The sequence below is a fragment of the Alligator mississippiensis genome, chromosome 10 (assembly GCF_030867095.1).
Source record: "Alligator mississippiensis isolate rAllMis1 chromosome 10, rAllMis1, whole genome shotgun sequence".
Classification (NCBI taxonomy): Eukaryota; Metazoa; Chordata; order Crocodylia; family Alligatoridae; genus Alligator; species Alligator mississippiensis.
Window position 1 is genome coordinate 48820398 of NC_081833.1, and position 26115 is coordinate 48846512.

General features: G+C 43.7%; 1 protein-coding gene across 10 annotated transcripts in view; it reads right to left on the reverse strand.

The window, feature by feature from the left end:
• Positions 1-26115, reverse strand: part of CHD9 (chromodomain helicase DNA binding protein 9) — a 216340-nt gene that overhangs the window by 78396 nt on the left and 111829 nt on the right. For all 10 annotated transcript variants that reach the window (XM_014603352.2, XM_014603349.2, XM_019497467.2 and 7 more), the window contains 6 exons: positions 19739-19885; positions 9284-9352; positions 9110-9165; positions 4993-5110; positions 4377-4463; positions 2988-3125 (listed from right to left, as the gene is read on the reverse strand). In XM_014603352.2, coding sequence (XP_014458838.1) covers positions 2988-3125; positions 4377-4463; positions 4993-5110; positions 9110-9165; positions 9284-9352; positions 19739-19885 — 615 coding nt within the window. The remainder of the gene's footprint in view (positions 1-2987; positions 3126-4376; positions 4464-4992; positions 5111-9109; positions 9166-9283; positions 9353-19738; positions 19886-26115) is intronic.

Consider the following 26115-nt stretch of genomic DNA (forward strand, 5'->3'; position numbering starts at 1 on the left):
CTACTGCATAACAGAGGGGAATTATTACTTCCCTTGATATTCTGGCAATCCTCCTACTAATGCAACCCAGTATACTAGCTTTCTTGGCAACAAGGTCACACTGCTGATTCATATCCAGCTTATTGTCCACTGTAACCCCCAGGTACTTCTCTGAAGAGCTGCTACTTAACCACTTAGTCCCAAGTCTGTAGCAGAGCATGGGAGTCTTCCATCTTAAGTGCAGGACTTTGCAGTGGTCCTTGCTGAACCTCATGAAATTTCTTTTGGCCCAATCCTCCAATTTGTCTAGTTCACTCTGAATCCTAGCCCTACCCTCTAGCGTATCTACTGCCCCTGCTCTGAGCCCGGCATCATCCATGAACTTATTTAGGGTGCACTCCATCCCATCTTCCAGATCGTTAATGAAGATACTGAACTAAACCGGCCCTAACTGACCCCTGGGCACTCCACTTGATACCAACTGCCAACCAGACACTGAGCCATTGATCACCACCTGTTGAGCCTGATGATCCAGTCAGCTTTCTATGCACCTTACAGTCCATTCATCCAACCCATACTTCCTTAGGTTGTTTGCAAGAATGCTGTGGGACACTGTATTAAAAGCCTTGCTAAACTCAAGGTATATCACATCCACTGCTTTCCCTACATCCACAAAACCAGTTATTTCATCAGTTTGGTCAGGCATGACTTGCCCTTGGTGAATCCATGCTGACTGTTCCTGATTACCTTCTCCTCCAAGTACAAAGAAATGGATTCCTTGAGGAACTGCTCCATGATTTTCCAGGGACTGAGCTGAGGCTGACTGGTCTGTAGTTCCCCGGATCCTCCTTCTTTACTTACTTAATGATAGGCACTATATTTGCCCCTTTCCAATAGTCCGGGACCTCCCCGACCACCATGAGTTTTTCAAAGATAATGGCAAGTGGCTCTGCAATCACATCAGCCAACTTCCTCAGCACACTCAGATGCATTGCATCTGGCCCCATGGATTTGTACATATCCAGCTTTTCTAAATAGTCCTTAACCTGTTCTTTCATCACTGAGGGCTCCTCACCTTCTCCCAAAACTCTGCTGCTTGGTGCAGTACTCTGGGAGCTGACCTTGACTGTGAAAAATCAAAGTAAAAAGGGCATTCAGTACTTTAGCCTTTTCCTCATCATCTGTCACTAGGCTGGCTCCCCTGTTCAGTAAGGGACCCAAATGTTTCATTGCTGCCTATCACTGAATAGCAATAGTGAATCTAATCAGAGCCTTGATAACTTGATACAGGCCATTTAATGTCACTACCACCATTCAATGGTAAGCTGCAGTAAAATGGACAAGAATCTATTCAGATCCACTCAGCAGTTTCCATAGTCCTTGAGTCCATTAAACAAGGCTAATGGGCTTCCAATACCAGGGAGCTTAGGTCTCAGTAATCTGCTGAGTGGGCTAAAGGGAATTGGGAGCCTGGAATATCAGCAGCCAAACTCTGGGACTCCTGGTTTCACAGCCTACTACGGAATTGGGAAATTTTTTTTGCAGGAAACCAGAAAGGCCTCTGATAGAAACCAGGCAGAGTAGTACTGAAGTTCTGCCCAATGTCTGTCTGTCTGTTAAAACTGAACCATTTCCAAAAAACATTTCTATTTCAATTAATTGGTATTTTTCAATGATAAATGTTTAGTCACAAGTTTTGCCAAATAGCTGCACCATTTATATCATTTGATATTTAGAAGAACTCAAGTTTTTTACTCTACACCTAGGCCATGGGCCAGATCTGCCCCCCACAGTCCCTTGTCATTTGGCTTGTGGCAAGCCCTGTGAGCCATGGCTCTGCACACCAGATCAGTTGCAAAGGACAGCACAAGACCCAACCTTGGTGCATAGGGTCTTGGTGGGGCTTATGGAGCCTGATTCCAGCTCGGCAGTGTTGGCATGGGGCCCCAGGGCCTAACCTCAACATACAGCATGGAGTCTTATCTGGCCTGTGGACTGACACCACACCATTCATTTGACCTGTGGATAAAACACTGTGGGCACCATTGCTCTAGATCACTATCTACCCCCCACATTATGCAACCAATATCTAAAAAACCCTTCTTATATGGTGACATTTCAAACAAGCAAATAAAACACAGATAGGGGAACTGAACTGAACTCACTCAAAAGGAAGCTAAAGTGGTCTGTAAGTCTCAATTTTAAAAAAGTATAGCATTCAAAAACAAAGAAATAAAATGCTACACAAAATCATACAGGATTACATAATTATACAGAAATATTTTTCCCTAGCCATTTATTTTTACAATAAACAAAAATCTGTGTTTTAGTATGAGAAATGTATGTCTTCCACACTGACAATCAAGAGAGGTCCTTCAATAAAAATAACTACCACTACTTTCTTTTCATCTAGTGTTATTAAATCCAATATAATAAGCCAACCTTTTGTCTCAAACTTCATATATTTCTTTCCATGAGACGGCCACTTACAAAGAGAAAAAAAATACCAACAGATAGTAGCTAAGGAATCTGTTTGTGGATCTTCCGCAGAGAGGAAGCAAGATCTGCTTAACATCCTTGTTGTTTCTAGCTGTGGGTATATATAGTAGTGTGGTTTCTACTCAGCATTAGGATTTATGTGAATTCTGCAATTGTCTCTCTCTGTACAACTCATCTCCCACTTTTAAAGTTCAGCAAGATATCAATTTTTTTCATTTTTGATAAATAAATTTCATCATTTTATTAATAATTATCCATCTAGGTATGCAGGAAATAAAATTAGGAACATTTTTTTCCTGCTTATTGGAAAATGTCCGTTTCTCTGGCTAATAAGGCTCAAAACCCGTTACTGGGTCATCAGCCTATCTGCAACTTTGGAGGCAGAACCAGACCTATCTGTCACTGGCAAAAATGGGAAAAATGTTTTCTAACACAAAAGTTCAAAGTTGAAAGAAACAAATCATATTCACCATACATACTGACTACAAACAAAGTAGGTGCATTTTTACCAATCGCCTTGAGTCAGGCCTGGAAGCTTGCAATTGTTCAAACTCTTCTATTTTTGCTTGATCGACATCTTCTTTCAGCTCCCATGTGCTATCTTCATATGGTAATGAACACCACTTTACTAAATAGTAAACAACAGGCTGCAGAAAAAAAGTAAATCAACTTTTTATTTAGTGCACAGATTGCTAATATAACCCAATATCTAGGTAGAACGTTTAAATGAGATCCGATTAATCCTGATTTTTAAAAATGAAAGGACTTTGCATTACCTCAAGTAATCATGAGTAAGTAGGGCTGGAAGAGATCTCACCGAATCATCTAGTTAGGCCCCCTGCTCAAGGCAGGATGATCCCTGACTAAACCATCCTAGCAATGGGTCAGTCGAATTTCCAGGGATGGAGATTCCACAACTCCTTTCAGTAGTTCCAATGCTTGACCACAGATAGTTCTTTCTAATCCTCAACCTAAGTTTCCTCTATTGCAGTTGAGGTCATTCCTCCCAGACCTGTTCCCTACAGCCACAGAGAATAGTCTTTCTCCTTCCTCTTTATAATCACCCTTCAGATGTTTGAAAGAAGTTATCAAATAAATCCCAACTCAGTCTTTTCTTCTACAGACTAATACTACTCCTTTCAACCCATCCTCATAAATCATGCCTCTAATCATTTTTGTCAATGTACATTTCCCTTTGTCATTTTATATCAAAATTACTAACTTAAAACATTTTTTGGAAAAACGTCAAATAATTTCAGAGACTAAAATTTCAAATTATAAGCACTGAGTGTAGTGATGTCTGACTACTTCTCCCTTGTCATGCAGGCCCTTGTTGACAAAGAGAAACAGTAGATTACAACAAGGTTTCACTTGGCCATAGCTTAAAGTGAGAAGATTTGGGATCAAGCTGTGTATGACCACAAAGCATTCCCAATGTGTTCCAACAGGACTGCTCCTGAGCATGCCCTAACTATCCACTCCCATATACCAAATCCAAAAATATACTGGTGAAGGAGTGACCTCTGACTGGTTGCCATCAAGACCTTGGTCTCTAGGGATGTCCCTAGAGCAGCTTCAGAAGTACAATTGTGAGTTTGGCATGCATTAGCAGAGCCCAATCAGGAGCATCTCTTTTGTGATATGCTGCAGACACAGCATAGACATACCCTGTAGTTGGGCCACAGGCTGACTCCCCATGGCCTCAGAGAACTGAACTGAAGAAAAAGTCACAAGCTTAAAGACTTCAGTAAAATTACTGATAAGGCTCACATAATGTTTTTCTTCTCAAGTTCACTAAAATAATGATAAATGTTCAAGTCACAAAAGACTGTTTGAGAGTATATCTTCTGGTTTACTTCAGGTTATATACATTTTGAATTTATTTAGTATTTACTTACCTCCCCAGTATCCTTATCTTCACAAAAGGAGACTTCTAATACCCGGTCTACTTCAACATAATCAGGATTAAAAGGTTCTTCCTCCATCTGCAATTCAAGAGTAATAGAGTAATATAACGAGTAACATGGGAGTGCCAAGGAGAACTAGACGACTGTTGCGATTTAATACGTTACCTTTCCCTCTACCCACAAAGTCTGATTTAGATAGAAATATAGAATGAAACTAGTGGTTGCATGTATACCACAAAACTATCACATTCTTTTAGAAACAGAGAGGTGTAACTCTAGACTAGAAAGCTGCTATCACTTAAGAATGAAGTGCAGTGACCTAGCTGTTGCAGTATAGTACCTACCCCTATTTAGTCTATCTGTCATCAATAATATGTTTCCAAAGATCACAACTGAAGCTACCCAATGAATCCTGTTTTTAAAATAGGAAAGAACTTAAAAATTATAATATCTGAGATAATTAATCAAATTATCTTAAGAAATTTTAGGAAAAACTACAGGTGATTCTAAAGGCACAAACTTATTAGCACTAAATTCAACCATTCAATTTCAAAATAAAGTTTTGGCAAGCAAAAAAACCTAGTTTACATGTCCATTTCTTACTCACATCTGCAAAAAAGTGAGCTCTTTGTGCTTGCCTCAGCTTGAACCGTTTGATTTTTTGCTGGATTCTTTTATCCTTCAAAAGCTGTTGTTCTGTGGCCCATTCACAGTGGAGGTAAGAGCTAAAATTATATAAGAACATGTCAATATTTTAAGAAAAGCATCATTTTTAAATGTTTTTATCACCATTTCAACAATATGCAATATTACATAAACAGATTAATCCAAACAGAACAGAAATACATCTTTTAAAGTTTTTATGCACAAAATATGTTCCATCTTTATTCAACCATTATCTCTGTATCATACCAGAATGTTGGATTTCTTAAATATTATCTTTTCTCCCTCCAGCATGCAAGGAACAACACTGGTTTTGATTCTACAATGTTTCAGGCAGGCAAATCTCTCTAAGTGGGTGTAACCACAGCGGTTTTAAACAGATGAAGGGTTCCACCTATACATACCATCATGCAAGACCAGGACCTTTGTTATTACCCTGAGGTAAACTATTTAATCTATGCAGAAACAGATTTTTAAAGAACTTCTTTCTGAATAAAGTTTTGGTTATACTGTTCTTGTGTGAAATGAAAACTAACATTATCTGAGTATACTTTTGTATTTTTAATTACTGTTTTTCAAGCATCCAATTAAATGCTAGATGTATAGAACAATTTCTACACAGTATAGCTGACTCTAAGAATATGAGAAAAGAGAAAAATCTACATCCATCCAGGAAACAAGACCTAGGTGGTTGTTTTTTTTGTCTTTTTAAATAAAAAACAAAAAATACAAAAAAAACCCCAAAACAAAAAAGCCCTAAAACACTCGAGCCTTAATCCTGCAATTGTTTAAACTCCTGAACAAGAATGCAATGAAATTACTCACAAGCATGTTTTTGTCTTTGCAATTTTAATGGCTTTGTGGGGAGAGGAAGCGTAAATGAGAAAATACCAAAAATGGCTCTTTCCTTATCATCCCTTACTAGATTTTTACTTTGGACCAATGGAATCAGAGGAAAGGTCATCTTGATTGGCTGCTTATTAATAGGAACTGGCTGAGAATCTGAAAGTGGAAGGAAAGTTTGGCGACAGTGGAAGAGAAATGGTAAGAGCCTGTGATTCTGAGGAAATGAAGGGAAAGCAGCAAATAAAAGCACTAGACTTCAGAAAAGCAGATTTTATTAAATTCAGGTACACAGGATCCTATGGGAGATGAATCTAAAGGAAAAAAGTCTAAGATAACTAACCACATCTTTAAGAGACAATATTATGGGCACAAATGCATGCTATCCTTATGCAAAGGAAAGAAAAAAAAATGCACGAAGACAGTGGTTTTCAATCTGTGGTTTACAGACTCCTAGGGGTCCAAAGACTATGTCCAAAGGATCCATTAAAAACAACTATGATCAATCAAAAGTATGTGAATACCCACACTTACAAGTCAAAAGGGTCCATGCCTCCATTCGAAATTTTTTAGGGGTCTGTAAATGAAAAGAGGTTGAAAACCACTGAAGTAAGAGACCTGTCTGGCTAAACTGTGAACTTGTCAATTACTTTACTTAAAAAGAAATTACACAAAAAATGGAAATTTTGCTGTGGTGCTAAGGCTGAGTATAAAAGTACAGTGCAGGCATGTAGGAAAAAAAAAAAAAAGTCAGGAAGGCTAAGGCCCAAATTGCAATGTAACTAGGAAAGACATAAAAAGTAATAAAAACCATTCCGGAATTGTACTGGAAGTAAAAGGAAGTCCAAGAAAGTTTAGGCCCTGTACTGGATGGGGAGAGGAATTTATTAATAGATGATGCAGAAAAGGCTGAAGTGTTTAATGTCTTTTTTTTTTTTTGGCGATGACCAAAGTAAAAGAAGACAGAAAGCAAAGACAAAACAACCCAAAAAACAACTATCAGATGACCGGCACAGCTTGCAGCAAGGAAAGAAAAAGAGAAACATCAGTCTAGAATAAGGAAAGAACAAGTTGCATATTACCTAGACCAGGTTAATGTTTTTCAGTCAGCAGGGTCAGATGAGATTCATTCTGATTAAGTAATTGCAGAAGCATTGGCTATTATCCTTAAGAACTCATGGAGGTCAGGCAAGATCCCAGAAGACTGGAAAAGGGCAAATTAGTTCCCATCTTAACAAAACTGGACCAAGAAAGGCCCAGGGAATTACAAACTGGTCAGTCTATCCAAAACACTTAAAAAGATACTGGAAGCACATCAGTAAGAAATCTATTTCTAAGTACTTACAAGATAACAAGGTGATAAGGAACAGCTAACACGGACAAGTCATGTTTATAACTGTGATTTATTTCTCTGACAAGGTGACAGGCTTTGAGGATAGGGGAAAGCAGTGGCTATGATACAGCTTGACTATATTAAGGATTCTAATTCTGTTTTTCATGATATTGTCATAAACCTAAGGGAATAGTTTAGATGAAACTATGATAAGGTGGGTGCATAACTAATTGAATCATTTGATTGCCCCCAAAATAATACATTGATGGCTTGGTGTCTAGCTGGGAGAAGGCCTTAAGTGGAGCTCCTCAGGGGTCTGTCCTGGGTCCTGTTTATATCCCATCGTAACCTGGGGGATGAAATCGAGCGCGCACTTAGTAAATGACACCAAGCTGGGTGGGTCAGCAGGCACACTGAAAGAGAGGACTAGCATTCAAAATTACTTTGACAAATTCAAGACGTACTATAAAACTGTATGAAACTGAATAAGGACAAATATAAAGTACTGCACTTAGGATGGAACAATCAAATGAACAAATACAATATGGGAAATAACTGGCTAGGTTGCAGTACATCCAAAAAGACATAGAGAAATTGTAAGTGGTCCAGGAAAGAGCAACAAAAAAATGATTAAGAGTTCTAGAAAATGTAATTTATATGAAAAGGCTATAGGAAACTTTTTTTTTTGGAGAAGAGAATTCTGGAGAAGGGAAGACTTAAGACTACAATCAAATGCAAAATGGGCTGTTAGAAAAAGGACAGTGAATGGCTGCTCCCTGTGTTCGCAGAGGATAGGACCAGAAGAAGTAGCCTTTAATTGCAACAAGGGAAATTTAGGTTGGATATGAAGAACCTTCTAGCAATAACTGTGGTTAATTCTTGGGACAAGTTACTTAGAGAGGCTGTGGAATCTCCATCACTGGTGATTTTTATGTGAGAGTTAGACAAACACTTGCTGGGATGGTTTTACACAGGAAAGGATGATTCAACTAGGAGGGGACTGGCTGGATTATATGATCCCATGTGGGTCTATATTCTTTTATGATTCAAAATCTATCTTACTAGATAAACTTTTGACACATTATGGTTTGGTTTCCATCAGACAAAACCCACTGTACTATGCATTAGAGTGGAACTACATTCCATGGCAAACTGCCCTAGGTTCTGTGATAATATTAACGTATTCTACATTCACTTGATATAAGCCAAGGAAATTAAATTTAACCTTAGGCAGCTACCTCCTGCTAAATTTGACTAATATACAAACACAAGCTGATAAAAATGTGTTTTTTAAAAATACAACATTACAACTACTTTACACTGGTTATATATTGTGGGCATTAGTGCTATAAATGTTATAAATCTTAAGAAATTTGGATTTTAAAAATAATCATAGAATCATAGAAGTACGGTCAGAAGGGACCTTGCAGATCTTCAGGTCCGACCCCTTGCCTGGGTAGGAAGAAAACTGGGCTCAAATGACCCCATCCAGGTAGGCATTAAGCCGCTTCTTAAAGACCCCCAGGGTAGGAGCCAGCACCACTTCCATTGGAAGTTGGTTCCAGATCCTAGCCGCCCTAACTGTGAAGTAGTTCTTATGGAAGTCTAATCTAAACCTGCTGTCCAACAACTTGTGGCCGTTATTCCTTGTTATCCCGGGTAGCGCTAGGGGAGCGAATGGGGCTACCCATGAAGAAAACAACTCTATATGAAAATGACATCTGACCTTAAGCAGTTTAAAAAAAAAATACTTATGACCAATGTAAAACTATACAATATTTTATAGTTATTTACACACACACACACCCACCCCTCCCCAAATCAGGAGACTTCCGTTTGCCTTTTAAATATTCAGTTTGCACAATCAAACAATTCTAATACTTACTAATTCTTGTATTTCACAAAGAATTCTTCTGCTTCCACAGTCACTCCAGCTGATACCTAAGAAAGCATATTGAGGATTTGTTTAGGCTTTCAGACTTTTAAAGTGCATTTTGGAATAAAAATAACACCATTTTGGAATAAAATAATACCATCAAACAAATTAACAATTACTTACTTCTTTCTTTACTATCCTTGAAGATAAAATTTTGTCTACAATTGCTGCATCCTCTTCACTTGGATTCTCCTATAAATGTGGAAATATAATGAAATTATTGCGGCTAGCATAAGATGTGCTCTTTATAATGCCTGAGGTTTAAAAACCTTCATAATATCTTAATCTTCTTATTAAAGATAAAGGAAACCCCACTATTTTCAATAACTTTTTTCTTTTGGATATCAGCTTGTCAATTCCTTTACATTAAAAAAAAATCCAGATGAACAGAAATATTTTCATTTTGCTGTACTGAGCTGTCATTACTATTAATTCAGCTAAAGACATGTTATCATACATCAATATATTTATCTTAAGTGTTAGACTGTAGAATGCTTGAGTTATGAAGACTTTCAGAATTCCATACAATTGAGAGGCAAGTAGAGATAAGAAATTAAATTAGGAATTTAATTGTACAAGAAGAATAACTATCTAGTACTGAACTGAGTAAATTAATCTTTTTTTTTAATTAATCATTGTATGACTACACACTGCACTCATTGAGACTCACTCCATCCACTTTCTGCCAAGTGCAATTAGAGTGATGATTCCTTGACTTCACGTTTAAGGCTGTAATACCAAAGTTCCTTTGTGGACTAAAAGCTTACTGATCCATCATTATAAATCAGCTTCCATATTTCAATTAAATACTCCTTTCCATGATATTTATAGGCCTAGATTCACAAAAAGACTTGAATGCCGAGGTGCTGAATTTTGCAACACTTAAAACCTGGGCCCCACCATGGAATCCACACTCCTGTATTTGGCACCCTATACAACATACGGGCAGAGGTAGCCGAGTCTGGATGGTACCCACAAAAAAAAATCATGCTAAGCAGAAGTTGTCAAAAGATAACAAGTATAGAAACAAGCAGCTAGAACCCCTCTCATGCTTAAGGCTTAGTATCACCTAAGTGATGCCTCCTTTGACCTGTGGGTCAGAGGCCAGAATCCTTTCCTGGGGTCATTCTTTCCAAACAGAACAAAGTTACTACTTCCTTTTAAAAAACAGCTGGAAGAAGAGGAAGAAAAAAAAAAGCTGATGATGTTACTGCCCCCTCTCTGAATAATAGTTAGAAGCACTTACTTAGGACATAGGCAAAGCTGACCGTGAAAGCTTGGCTGGATCTAGACATGAAATTTAAATGACCAATATACAACAACAGTGCATCTTGCATAAGAATGCAAGATCGTGACTGGGACCATGCAAAATGAAGCAATCCCAACTGATTTAATCTCCTGTGCTAGTTACAATGCACCCAATGTTTCATTATGCTAAACCATTCATAAATAACTGCATCTCCCTACGTAATTGTTGACACATCCTCCCTTAAGACATATTTCTCACTGAATGTCTGTTTGGAGTTTTGTAATGTCTCCATAGACCATCACTGGTTCAGAATATCTTGGGTTCTGCCCCACTGTTAAAACAACTACCCAAACCAACATCTTGTGATCAGAAGCCCAACGTGTCCCATTCAGTCAATCAAGACCAGGGGCAGGCAATTATTTTGGGTGGAAGGACGTTTACCTAGTTTTGGCAGGCTGTCCAGGGCCACGTGGGCAGCACTGCCCTTTGACAGTTGTCCTGCCCCCTGGTCACCATCTTGGGACCAATGTCCCAGGGCCAGCACTGATGGGGCCCAAAGTGAGGCACAGGCTGGCAGGGGTCTGTGGAGCCAGGCTGGGCTGCACCAGCAGGGAGGGAGGGGGGGCTGGCCTGGCTCCATAGAGCCCCTGCCGGCTGGGACCCTGTGCCCCTGCCACCCTGCACTGGTCCCTGCCGGCACTGGCCCTGAGGCACCAGTGCAGGCCCTGTGCTTCCGCACCTTCTCACTCTCAATGCCCCCCAGCCCTGACCCCCTGCTCGCTGGCAGGGAAGAAGCTGGTGCTGAGCGTGGGGAATGGCAGCCCCTTGCCTGCCCCATGGCCGGCACTCCCTGCTGCAGCCGCTCACAGCCCACGCGGGGCCACCTGGAGCAGGCACAGGCAGCCCCAGGCCGGCTGCAAGCGGTTGCAGTGTGGGGCACTGGGTATGGGGTGGGCATGGGCCGCTTTTCCCCCACCCATGCTCAGCTTTTCCCTGGGCTCCTTCCCTGCCCGGGGTCCTCCCCTGCCCTTCCCCCCAACTTTCCCCCCTTACCTGTGGTTCCAGTGCCACTGGGGCAGCCATGTGCTCCCAGGCTAGAAGCCCCTGCTCGGGCTTCTGGCTCGGGGGGAGGGCCCTGCGGTTGTGGGAGCCTACCAGGCTTTCCCTGGGTCCTACTGCCTTTGGTTCCTGTCATTTTTTATAGGAACCAAGGGCATAGAAATATTAATTTTCTAAATTTTTTAGGGGTTCTGCAGTCCAGATAGAATGGCCTCACAGGCCGGATCCAGACCGCGGGCCATATTTTGCCCACTCCTGATCAAGATCCATCCCATTTGATTGAAATGTAACCTCTGGACTGATCAAAAGCTTGCAAAACAAGTTTCACAACTGGATGACCCAAAACAGGATCCAAGCAGCTAGCAATTGTAATATGATGATCCCTTCCTACCTGCTTTGTTCAGACTTTAACTGTCCAGTGATCAAGGAGAAATGCTTTGAAGCTACACAACTGAAAACTATAAGAAACAGAGTTGCTGGCAAAATGAGCTTCAGGAGAGAGAAAGAAAAATCACTGCAACATTGAAAACTGCATCCAAACTGATCACTGTCAGAAACAAATCCCTGCCTGGTGAAGGCTATAAAGACTGAAACCACTTCCTGCCTATATCAGTGAGAGAAACTTGTGGATAATATATAATGGAATTTTGTGACAGCTCATTTATTGAACAGCGGGAAGGAGTCTTTTCTTTCATTTTGTTCTAAAGCTCATTTGTGGTATAGTTATTAAAGCCTTTCTGTCCTTCACTGAATGAAGTGTCATGTCAATCCTTAACTGCACTGGATTCAAATTCTGCTCCTGACTGTAACAGAAAGGCAAAGGAATGCATAGTTTGTTTAGAGCTTAGACAAAATAGGCACTGAGCTCTTGATCTATCAAGACCGAGGTATTTCTAGGTATTTTCAAGGCACCTCCAAGGTTAAGTAGTAGCTAAGCACTAGTTTTGATAGTCACAACTTAGATACTTCACTGTTGTCTTTAGTCCAACTTTAGCACCTACATTCTTGCATGGGATCTCAGCATATGCTGCTTTAATATGCAAACACATTGCAGCTTCAAACTGATCTTTCTATTAAGATAAAAAGTAAATATAATTACCAAACAAGTATGGAAAGGTCTTAAAATAGCAATTTGTATTCTATGGGATACATATAAATTATATAGTATGTATCACATTGAATAAAGCCACATCTGACCTATGATAAGTACCATTGTAAGTAGGGATCTACCAAAATTGAAGTAAAACAAAAGGTTTTTTTCTGGCATGCAGAGCTGATTTCATGAGCATTTTGCAGTGGCCATGTCCTTCGGTGCTGATTGGTGGAGAAGCCTGGAAGGGAAGAGGGGAGAGGGGCAGCTACCATCTTGACTGCTGGCTGCCCTTTGTGTGGTCCCAGCCATTGGCGCTGATTGGCAGAGAGGCCTTGGTGGGGGGAGGAGGAGGCTGCCCTGTGTGCCATCTGTCAGTCATCACCTTCTCCTCTCAGCTGCAGGAACCACTGGCTCCCACTGGAGAACCAGCACTTTATTTTTTATTAAGTTTTTTCTTTGCTGATTTTTCAGACAATCCTGGATTTTGTGGTTTTCGCAAAATCCATGAATTAAGTAGGTCCCTAATTATAAGCCATCTTAACCTTTCACAGGTCCATGTCATAATAAAGATTACAAGACCATTCAGGTTCTTTTCTATCTAAATACTAAACACTCATACTAAATTTTATATTTTTCAGTTCAATCAATACACTGTTCTTACATTTAACTGAATATAATATTTATATACGTTTTTTTTTTTACTGTGCTTTACGTAATATAATACAGCAAAAGCCATGTTATCCGGAACTTCACCATCCGGATTGCTCCACTGACTGGCATCTGTCAATACAAATCTTCATTCCGAGAGGCATGGCAAAAGCGAAAACGGAAGTCCCACTTCCAGGTTCACCGCCACAAGCTGAGTTCCTCTTCTTCCTTGTGGACCATGGCCCGGGGCAAAGCAGCTTGCACGAGGCCCTCCTCCCTGTCCCCACCGCACACTGACACCAGAGAGTGAAAGCCCTGGTGCAGCGGATGCAACATATTTGATTAATCGGCATATTTGATTAACTGGCATCCCCTATTCCCCATGGATGCTAGATAACAGAGCTTTGGCTGTATAATCTTTAATATATAATTTAATGGTAGTTTCAATTAATTTGGCTATTTTTTTTTTAATCAAAAGGGGGAAGAATGGTATTAGGATACTTAGCTGACAGCATCCTTGAAATCTTAGCAAGTCAACACTTGCATTAATAGTATCTAATAACAATGTATTAGTTTCTAATTTTGTTTGCAGGTCAAGATGGACTATAATGTTACTCTATCATAGGTCAGTTGTGGCTTTATTTAATATGAGTTACATAATTTATTCTTATCCCATAATACTATTTTAAGACATCTCCATACTTCTTTGGATGATTATAATTACTTTTTATCTTAATAGAAAGATCAGTGTGAAGCTGCAATATGCTTGTGTATTAAAGTAGCATATGCTGAGGTCTCAAAAAAACTGAAAAATCATGATGGTAACAAATATAGCATTATCTTAATAAATAAAACACATTCTAATCTTTTTAAGGTTCAAACTGAATACAGGACATGTGTTGTTTTTTGCTACTTTCTCTTCCAAAACTATAAATCTCTCTTTGGAATCTTTTCATAATTTTCATGTCAAACTGTGATATAAGGATTATATGTTCTGACACAATAAAATCAGTAGGTACATAAAATCTTTATAAATAAAAGATCCTCTCTCACACACATTCTTCAAAGTGAGAGACATCAATCTTCTAAACAAAAATAAAAAACTTCTCTCAAATGATAGGAAGATATGGACATAAAAGAAGGACTATCCTGTAATAAATACATATTCCTAACTAGATACTTTAATCAAACAAAAGTATGGAATCTCTCTCTTGGGAAATTTTACATAATAAAAAAATAAGATATATTAAATGAATATTCAGTTTTCACATTTTCAAAGTAGAACTTTCCTTTAATTGGTTAGATCAATATTATCATACATGAAGAAGAGTTTAATCTATGTCAACTTGGGGAGATAACATGAATTGTTTTTATTCCTTAATTTGATAGTCTTATCTACATTTTCACTTACAAATTAATTTCTACCGGGTTTAATTTTAATATTCCAAATCATTTTGGAAGCTTTTGTAAAACTGCCATTAAAAGCAACTGTTTCTGCCCCCCCCTTACACACACACACACACACACACACACACACACACACACACACACCCCCTTGTCCCAATAGTTACACTGGTTTCAAGCACTGGATATGCAAATAAAGTCATGATCAGGGATCCTAGTTTTTGTTTAAAAAAAAAAAATTAAAAAAAATCATCAATTCTCCGATTAAAAAACCCCAAATCCACAATTAAAATGAAACACCACCATATATATAGGTATTGGTTGAATACAATGCTTTCTTGATATATTTACAATTTTAAAGCAATTGGGAAGCCTACCAGCGCCTCAATCACTATAATAAAATAGTCTATATACAGCAAAAGCTTTATTATCCAGCACCCATGGGGAATGGCGGGGTGCTGGATAACAAAATATGCTGGTTAATTGAGAGGCCCGAACAGGTGTCTTTGCCTGTTTAGGCCGCTGCTTCTCCTGCCGCGTCCAGGGCATTGCCACCCCTTCCGTCAGATCGCTGCCCCTCCAGCTGTATCGCCACCCCTCCCACAGGCCCCCGAGGGACAGGGAGGTGGGCCCCGCACAGGCTGCTATGCACCAGGCCATGGGGGCTTGGCAGCGCAGGCTGCTTTGCTCTGGGCCGTGGGGGCTCTGCGAAACTGGAAGTGCACGGTGGGCACTTCCAGTTCCACTTTTACCTTACAAGTCAGTATGTTGGTTAATAGAACATGCCGGCTTGTAAGGTGCCGTTTAAGGCAGGTTTTACTGTACCTACATATTTTGGCACTCGATTTGGGTTTTTTTTATCATTTTCCACCCAGAGGCCCCTGGCCCTGCTGGTACCTCTGACTCCCCATTCATAGCCTCCCCACTACTCAGTCCTACCAGGGCTGCAGGGCCAAGGACCCACGTCTGCAGCAGCACCAGAGCCCCAACTGCCACCTGTGGGAGGTAGCAGCTGCTGTGGTAGAGCAAAGCATGGAGCACAGCTCCTCCTCCCCCATAGGTGGCACGGCCAGAGCAGAGCCTGGTAGGTGGGGGAACGACAAGCTGCCCCTGTCGGCTTGGGGCTGCCTGCTCTGCTGCCCTCCCCCAGGGCCTCTGCAGTGAAGTGGCATGGGGCTCTTGGCAGCAGTACTGAACTTCCCTGCTCCACTCTGGCCTGGGTCCTGCTCGTTGGGCTGTGGAGGCCCCAGGGGGAAGGCAACAGGACAGGGAGCCTGAGATTGGTTATGGATGAATATATTTCTGTTGCTACCCAGGAAGTTTGTAATAAATGCTAACAAAACTAACAGGAAGACTGAAACATGTATGGTACTGTAAGTATGTTCAAGCAGTGGGTCTATATAGGTAGTCAGATATAAAAGATAACTGTAAATACTTAAAATCAGGGCTGTCCATGAGTAACACCAGCAGAGGTCACAGGTTGTGCAGGCTGCAGCAGCATGGATCACAGGCCTCCTGGACTGCATCCTCATCCTCAGTTCCCTAGCTGTGGCCTCCTTCAGCTTCATGGGCTGTACCATACCACACTTCTCTGAACCAGTCAGGAAGAAGCTGGAGGAGGCAGAATGAGCCCATAGACCCTGGCTACTGCTACAGTCAGTCAGAGTGATGAGGGAAAAGCCGTGGCTGGATGAGAGCCCAGGAGCAGTAAGTTAACACCTCTACTTGGAGAGCACTGACTTAAATCATTTCCTATACAACCTATTCTTGGTTACATACATAGGGCCCCCATTAGAGCTGCAGCAGGACTTGATACCTGGAGGTAATGAAAGCAAAATCTGACTGGGATCCTAGTCAGTTTCCCTGCCAGCTAGTGTGTGCAAATGTAGCTTTTCTGATGACCCTGCAAAAATCTGAAAATATGAAACAGGGGTGAAACTGGAAAAGCAAGGAGAAACGTAAGTGGAAAAGGAAGAAGACTGCAAAAAAGTGCCAACATTTTGGAAAGGAAAAAACTCAAAAAAAATATGAAAAGAACACAAAAAGGAAGAGTCAGCACACTGATCACTAAAAAGCAGGAAAGAGTCTATAAAGGGAATAAATATAAAAAAAGGATTTTTTTAGACTGATTTTCTCAATTTCAAAAAAAGCAACTGCAAATATTTAGATTTGATTGACTACATAAACACTAAGTTACAAGAAAGTTACATTTGCAAAGTCTAGCACATAATAGTTCATGGAAATCACATTAGAGATGTGCATTATCATGCAAGCTTTAATAACATGCTCACATGGTATTTTCCACATGTATTCCAGAAAATATTTCTGAAGATAAACAAAGAAACATTGAATTTTACAGACTCCAGCATGGGTCATCCAAAAAGCTGGGACTTCTACCTGTGCCAAGACCTCTATACCACTTGTTCTAGTAGAAAAACAGGTTGCTGTACTCTGTGGGCCCGCTGCTAGAAGAGGATGAGGTATAATTTCACTAGTGAGTTTTGTGAATATTTGCTGACAGCAGCAGAAGGTTAGGAGCCACAAATCCTGTGTTCTATTTCAATCTCAGGAAAATAATGCATTAGCGTTTATAGATCTTCCAACTGCAGTGCTTCAAACTTCTCTTCCTCTCTTCTTATAACACATTTACATATGTATTATCTTTCCAGTCTATCTCATTCTTTCATCTGCTTCATAGGCCTGTGCGAAGCAGCAAGTATTTGTTTCAAATTTGGCCGATTTGGAAGGATAGGGATTCAAATAACTGTTCCAATTCGATTTGGCCAATTCAGATTCAGATTCAGCACTGATTCAAAGATTCAGCCATAGACTATAATGGGGAATCACTAAAATACCTATAACCTTGTCATTTTTTTTTGCAGATTTGGATGACAACAGCAGGGATGGTAGTCCCTTCTGAGGGCATGAAGCCTGCTAAGTTTCAAGGAGATAAGTGCAGGGGTTTCTGTGAACATGCACCCCAAGGTTCTGAAAGCAAATTAAAAAAGCAAATAGGTGTGGAGTGAGGAGGGTGGCACTCACTCCATCTGCAGGTGGAGCTTGGGGACCCCAGCAGCAGGAGGTTTACCTTCAGGAACACCAGCTACTCCACCAAACCAGGATCCATGGAGGTGCGGTGGGGTGTTACAACATCCCCAGCAATGGTGAACACCCTCTTGCTTGGACCGCTGGCCAGTGGAGAGGACAGGGGTCACCAGGCAACTGTGGCCAGATCCTGCACACATGGCTGTGGGTTGCCCAAAAGGCCAAGGGATCGCAGTGCAGCAGCTCCATGTCCTCAGCAACATAGGTAGCAACCAAGGCCTCAGTGCTACCTGCCTGACGGTGGGGTCTGGTGCCTCTGGATCTCACCATTGAACCCATGCCCTTGGCCCACATTGGCAGGAGGAGATATGGTGGAGGAGATTGGCTCATGGTTGGAGTGCTGCCATGGGAAAGTGGATCCCCCTCTTCCATGTCCACCTCTGCCCTTCTCCCTCCCTGACTGTTCACCAGCACCTCCATATAGTGACCTAGGGTTTTGCTGCTGCAGACACTCTCCTTCACCCTCGGGTTGCACATGTCCACCAGCACATGGACCGTACTGGACTGGAATGGATCCAGCTGTGTTTTTATGCCCTCCTTCAGCACTTCAGCAGTGCCTGCATCTCTGGTGAAAGTGGCTTGCCCCAGCGAGGAACATCAATCCCCTGGAACTTCTGCATTTCATTGTCAAGCTCCTTCTCTACAGAGATCACCTGGTTAAAGAGGGCACTGCCAGTGCTGACGCTCTCGGTGGCCTCGAGGAACGGTTCGAGGACCACTAAGATCTGGGAGATGGTATTCCACCCCGTTTTGTTAAGGGGGCCACTGATCCCGATCTCCATGACCAAGGCCTTCTCATGGATGGCCTTCTGTTGCTCAACCAGCCTTTCCAACATCACGTATATGGAGTTCTACTGAGTCTCCACATCCTGCACGATTTAGAATAAATCTGGAGGCTTCCGATTCGATTTGGACCTTTGAATAGGTCTCCCAATTCGATTCGGAGATTCAGCTGCTGAATTGGGCCAAATCTCCTATGAATCAAATCAGCTACCGAAGCTTTGCACAGCCCTACTACTTCACTGTGCTCTATCATGTTTTCCTCTTTTCCTTCTCTGCTTCCACTGCCCATCACTAGACTATTTTTGCCCCCACTTCATTCTAGAACCACTGAATCCAAGAAAGTTGGCTTCTACCTGTTCCTCCTTTCTTCCTAGATAGAAGGCCATTTAGAACACAGGAAAAAGTCTCTCCGTTCTGTGTTCTGCTACCCAACATCTCTGCCTAACAGCCATGAAAGCACCTGAAAGAATGTCCTGCTAACTCTAGGCTAGCCCATGGAAACTACACAGATGTGAAACATCAGGAATAGAAAAGAAAGAGTCACCAAATCTCACTAGCATTTACTAACAAACCTCTACTAAGCATCTGCAAATGGTAATTTTTAGAACCTTCTATCAGCCAATATAGGTCATTTTTTCACAGTAACAAAGAAAGACATCTCTGAACTGCATGCAAGCCGTTTGGTCTTTTTTTTTTTTTTTTTAAAGCTGCAAGGATTAGGTATGTCCTTTCTACAATTATGGTTAATGCAGAACACGCTGTGCAGCCATTAAGTAGTATACTGCAGCTTTTTAATATTGAGCCTAAAAGTATATATGTTCCTGTAGCTTGCTGGTTAATACTGACTGCTCATATGGCTCATGGGCCAATCCAGACAATGTCATTTAGCTTCTCAATGAACGGGCTTAAATAGTTTTATAATGCACACAAAAGTGCATTCCCCCTCTAGTCTCATTCTTATGAGCTGGCTGAACAGGTTTTTAATCAGGATTTCCAATGAAGTGCTTGTGCTGTAGACACTAGCTGAACTGAGGAACTAGGAAATGGATGACAGCTGACTGGACCTCAATGCATCAAGGCAAGTGGCTTTACATCCAGAACCTGGGCAAGAGCAACTATGCATTGTAATCATTGTGTAACTGATATAAGTCAATCATATAATACTAAGCACAGCAACTTTTGTTCACAGAACTATTGGAGGAAGTTTACATAACTTAGTATTTTGAATTATACTTGCCACAAATAATTGTAGGGGTTGTTCAGCAGGCAAAGGAGCAGAATTCTTTTTGATTTTCACAGAAACTTTAGCCTCTTCCTCTGACTGTTTTCCTTCTCCTTCTTCAGCATACTTTTTCCTTTTAACTTGACGATTTGATCTTCTTTTCTGCAAAGCAGTAACAAAAATCATACTTTTACTAAATCTTTCTAGAAGGAATTGCAAATATAAAATAGAGGCTTAAAAATATAGTACTTTAGCTATAATACAACTATTGGAAAATATAGATGCTAGTAGTTTTTGAGTAGTACCCAAATTAAAAAAAAAAAATTAAATGCATGAACTAGGGGAGAAAGCAGGTTCTAGAATACACTTTTGACCTACAAATCCTGTTAATATTTGTTGTTATATTATAACAAAAAAGACATTTGGGGCTTCATTTTTATTTACAGCTCAGAAACAAATAAAGAGTATTATTTTCTGGGTATTTAGAAACAAAAAGTGATAGCTATTTCATTTCATGAATGCACTGTAATTCTAAGTGATAGTCTCCTAATAATAAATACCAGAAACCAGTGTGATTAGTCCATATAAATCAATACAAACTGAATATAAAATTCAATACAAAATTCAAACAAACTGAAAATTTAGACAATATGAGAAAGTGACTCTTCTATTAAACAGAAAATCCCCTTGTATAAGCAGAATATAAGACTGAATAGACTCAGAAATCAGTTATGGAAAAGACCTATTAGACCAGGCTGGTTAGACTACTGCTGATGCATTTTAATTTGTTTAGTGTATTTTATTTGTTTTAAAATGGTACATTGTCCATTCTATTTTTCTCATTCTGAGACTTTCATCATTCCCTCTGGAAGGCTATTCTAGCCTGACAAGCTCCAGTTCTGGGAAATAATGCTCAACAGTTATATTACATCATTCTTAATTTTAAGCCTCATTCCTCCAGTGAATCTCTTAACAATTCTTTTATCTCCTTGCCTAAGCTTTTATTCACTGTTTAACCATTTTAATCTTTACTCATAAAATCACCTGAACAGCCCCTTAATTATTTTAATGAGCTGATGACTGATAGGAAATTGGATAAACAAAGGCAACAGCAATCAGTTTAATTGATTAACACAAAGAGTCTGACAACCAGCTGGAATTTGAAAATACTGACCTGCCTCAAAAAAACCATTTATTTTGGGCAATGAACTAGCACAGGGATAGAAATAAAACATATGTTATTAATAAAATATGCTGGACTGAGCTTAACAGCAAAGTAACTGAATTACATTTATTTACTATGGGTGAAGTAATTATTTGCAGTAAATGCAAACAGCAAGCCTGGGTAGCAGGAGGAGGTAATAGAGAGACAACTGTCCTTCACCAACTATGGCAAGATCCATCAGCTTCTACAGAACGTAGGCTACTGTTCTTCATGAAATCTGGCCTATGTCTAGCCAGCTCACCCATAGGTAAGAGGGAAACATGGAAAAGTTAAACAAACAAGAATGAGGTCAAATTCTTGCTGTTGTATTCCTAGCTTTGTGCATAGCAATAGATGCAGGTGTAGAGGAAATTCACCAGGCAGGTGACATCAGATAACAGAGATAGGGACAAGTATACAACAAACCCTCTGGCCACCTCTGCAGTTTGCTAAGGGACACCATATAACCTTGGGGTTTCATATAGTGTCCATATGTAACAAAACTAAAGTAAATTATGGTGAATTATCCTGTGTAATCCATGGAATCTCCTATAACTAAAAGAAAAACAGAAGACTTTGCTTTCAAGTAACTATATTTGTGGATAGAAAGGATCTATCTTATTGCCTCATATATGACATGTCCTTGATATAACATGCACACTATTTTTGGAAGGACCCAAGATGGGGTAGAAAAAAATTATCTTGGAGTATGGGGACATACCAGAAGTCTGAGGTTTACAGGCCAGTCTAATGCAGCACATCAACTCCTTGGCTACAGAGCAAGTCCCAATCCAGGACACTGGTGTTAGGACTACATGGTGCAACACAATCCAGCACGTCAGCTTCAGGGCTGCATCCCAGATCTGACCCTGTGCACAAGCTTCATAGCTGCCAAATGATTCTAAAGTAGGCGTGGGCAAGATATGGCACGCGGGCCGCATCTGGCCCACCAGGCCATTCAATGTGGCCCACGGGGCCCCTGAAATAATCTAGAAAATTAATGTTTATCTGCCCCTGACTCCTGTCAAAGATGACAGGAGCCAGGAGCAGTAGGAACCAGGGGAAGCCATGGCAGGCTCCTACAACAGCAAGGCCTGCCTGGCCTGGCCTCGCCCCCCCCGCCCCCCCACAGCTGGAAACCCCTGCCTAGGAGGGGTTTCTGACCTGGGACAGTGGGGCTGTTTGTGCCTGTGCTGGCACAGGAAATTCAGGTAAGAGCAGAGGGGCAGGGAAGCAGGGGAAGACTGCGGGAAATCGCCTCGGTCCTCGGGGCTGGACTGGCTCAAGCTGAGTCCCACAGTCCGGTCACGCAGCCAGGATCTACATGATGCAGAGCAGCTGGCGGGTGGGCAGGAAAGTAGGGAAAGAGGTGGATGGGAGCGGGGACAGTGAAAGTGAGTGGAGCGCGGGGCCTGTGCCAATGTCCTAGGGCCACTGCTGGCAGGACCCCGAGTGGGGCAGCAGGAACGTGGGGCATGGCCTGGAAGGAATCCATGGAGCCAGCCTGGGCTGCCAGGAGGGAGCAAGGGAAGCTGGCCGACAGCTTGGTGGCTTAGGGCCAGCTGTGGTGCGCCTTGGCCTCCTGCTCCTTCCTGCAGCACAAGGCAGAGCGGCCCTTGCAGTACCCTTTAGGGCCACTGGTGTTGCTGTGGCGACCACAGGGCTTGGCGGTGGCAGCTGCAGCAGAGTAGGAGGAGGACGAGGAGGGCTCAGCCGTTGCTGCCCTCTCCTTGTCACTGCATGCATGGTGATGCTTGCAGTGCCACTTGCAGGAGCGGCCACTGCCACCATGGTGCTCCCGTTGTGCCCAGCTGCCGTGCTCCACCGCCAGCTCCATACCCACTCCTGCAGCTGCTGCCACTGCTGTTCCTGGCTACCACAGGTGCCTTGGCCTGCTACGAGGACAGTGGCAAGTGCAAGTGGCTGCGGTCCTCAGGCTCGCAGCAGGGTCGCGGCACTGGTGGGGGAAGCCTGGCTTTGTTGCCCAGCGGCAGCCACCTGTAGCCGCAGAAGCGAGGCGGAGTGGCCGTTGCAGCGCACCTTGGGGCTGCCAGTGTGGTTGTGGAGGCCATGGCGGAGGAGAAGGATGAGGCGGGCTCAGCCGCTGCTGCCTTCTCCTCATCTCTGTGCTCATGGTGCCACTCGTGGGAGTGGCCACCGCTGCCACGGTACTCCTGCCATGCCTGGCGGCCATGCTTCACCTCCCCACACAGCTGCAGCTGAGGTAGTGGGTAGCTGCCGCCGAGCAGCCTCAGCTGTGCCCATGAGCACCACTTGCCCTGCGGCTGCTTGTATTCGGCACTGTCCCCGCAGCAGGCTGAGGAGCCCGTGGCAGCCAGGAACAGCAGTGACAGCGGCTGCACGAGTGGCGGCTGCAGGACAGGGTGCAGGGCCGGCAGTGGCAGCCATGCGGGGAGGCAGACCATGGCAGCCGGGCACACTGGGAGCACCACGCCTGCAGCGGGCGCTCCTGCAACCAGCACCGTGAGTGTGGCGACAAGAAGGTGGTGGTGGCTGAGCCTGCCTCCTCCTCCTCATACGCCACGGCCACCACTGCCAAGCCCTGCGGCCACCACAACCACGCCAGCAGCACCAAGGGGTACCGCAAGGGCCGCCTCTGCCTTGTGCAGGAAGCCAAGGTGCACCGCAGCCAGCCCTAAGCCACCAAGCTGTGGGCCAGCTCCCCTTTCCCCCTGCTGGCAGCCCAGACTGGCTCCATGGACCCCTGCCAGCCCACATCCCGCCCTCCAACTGCCCGCTGGCACTGGCACCGGGACACCAGCACAGGCCTCATGCTCCGCTTACTTCCACTACCCCCGCTCCCCACTTTCCTTCCCACCTGCCGGCTGCTCTGCACAACGTGGCTCCCATCCCTACAATACTATTCGCACACACACATCTACGCATCCCCACAAATGCCCATTCCCACCCACCCACAACTCCCCACAACTCCCCACTTCTGTGAGCCCACACATCATGGCCGCTTGCGCTCAGTGTTGTTCCCGCAGCAAGCTGAGGTGCCTGTAGCAGCCAGGAACAGCAGCAATGGCTGCTGCAGGAGTGGTTGTGGGGCCAGTGGCAGCAGCCACGTGGGGAGGTGGACTTGGCCACTGCCGCCTTCTCCTTGTCTCCACGCTTGTGGTGCTGCTTGTGGGAGCGGCCATTGACACTGTGGTGCTCCTGTCACGCCCAGCTACCAAGCTCCACATCCCTGTGCAACTGCCACTGCCAATCTCACACCCATGCCTGCAGCTGCCACTCTTGCAGCCACTGTCGTGGCTGTTTTGGGCCACCATGGGTGCCTTGGCCTGCTGTGGGGATAGTGCTGAGCAGAAGCGGTGCTCAGGCACACAGCAGGGGTGTGGCAGGAGCACCATAGTGGCAGTGCTCACTCCTGCAAGTGACACCACGAGCGCGGCAACAAGAAGGAGGCAGCAGTGGCCAAGCCCGCGTGCTGCGTTCCACCTCTGCACGCAGCAGCTGCTGTGGCAGTGGGCAGCTGCTGCTGCTGCACCCCTGCTACGAGCCTGAGCACCGCTTGCCCAACAACCACTTGTGTTCAGCTCCATCCCCATAGTAGGTTGAGGCGCCCATGGCAGCCAGGAACAGCAGTGGCAGCGGCTGCAGGAGTGGGGGTGGAGCCAGCGGCAAAGTGCAGCAGCTGGGCATGGCGGCAGCAGTGGCGAGTCCCTTAAGTGGCACCATAAGCACTACCACGAGTGCAGTGACAAGGAAAAGGTGGTGATGACCGAGCCCGCCTCTTCCTCCCCGTCTATGGCCACCACAGACCAAGCTCCATGACTGCCACAGCCACACTGGTGACCCTGAAGGGCACTCCAAGGGCCACTCTGACTCACACGGCAGGAAGGAGTGGGAGGCCAAGGCGCAACACAGCTGGCCCTAAGCCGCCAAGCTCCCCTCACTCCCTGCTGGCAGTCCAGCTTGGCTCCATGGACCCCTGCCAGCTCACGTCCCGTGCTCCTGCCACCCCACTCTGGACCCTGCAGGCACTGGCCCCGGGATGCTGGCACAGGCCCCGTGACATTGGTGCAGGCCCCACGCTCCACTCATTTCAACTGTCCCCACTTTCCTGCCCACCCGCCAGCCGCTCTGCACTATGTAGATCCTGGCTGCATGGCCAGGCTATGGGACTCAGCAGAAGCTGGCCCAGCCCCAAGGACTGAGGTGATTTCCCGCAGTCCTCCCCTGCCTCTCTGCCCCCATGGTCTTACCTGGGGCAGGACTGGGTGGGCCTTGCTGTTGCAGAAGCCTGCTGTGGCTTCCCCTGGTTCCTATTGCCCCTTGCTCCTGTCATTTTTGACAGGAGTCGGGGCAGATAAATATTCATTTTCTAAATTTTTTTAGGGGCCCCACGGGCTGGATAGAATGGCCTGGCAGGCTGAATGCAGTCCACAGGCCATATTTTGTCCACATCTGCTTTATAAGAAGATTAAGACAGAAAAAGTTAACTGCAACAAAGAAAGGAAAATTCCAACAGGAGTTTTATGAATTATAATTTCCAAAGTTATTTGATCAGCAATGCTGCAATTAAATAAGTGCAGAGGTTGCCAACCTTTTATTAAGGGAAGGCTGCCCTTGTAATTGGCTGCAACTACAGGCAGCTGATCCCAAGCTGATGCTCCAAGCCATCCAGTTGCACTGTCCTCCCCACTGTTGCAGCCTATGTTTACTGTCGCTGCTGACAGCATAGTGAGCAAGAATTTACACTGGTGATGATGAACAGAGGATGCAGCGGGGCGGTTATATTAATAATTTAAATGTATACTGGGACACACCACACATTTAATACACAGCTACTCCTCACTTAACGTTGTAGTTATATTTTTAAAAAATGAGACTAAGCGAAATGATGTTAAGCAAATCCAATTTCCCCACTAGAATTAACGTAAAGGGGCGGGCGGGGGGGGTAGTTTCAAGGGAAATTTTTCCCCAGAAAAAAGACATTATATACCTGGGTCCACAGCCCTTTGCCCCCACGCTGCAGCCTTGAGCGAGGCAGTTCCCCGCTGCTGCTTGCACTCCTGCAGGTAAGTGTAGGAGGAGAGGGGGATTGAGGCCCCTGTAGGGAGGGAGCTGAGCAACGCTAAGGCTGCTGCTCAGCTGGATGGGGCTTAGAACCTGGGGCCACAAAGTGTGGCTGCAGGGCCCCAGTAGACTGCAGGATGGG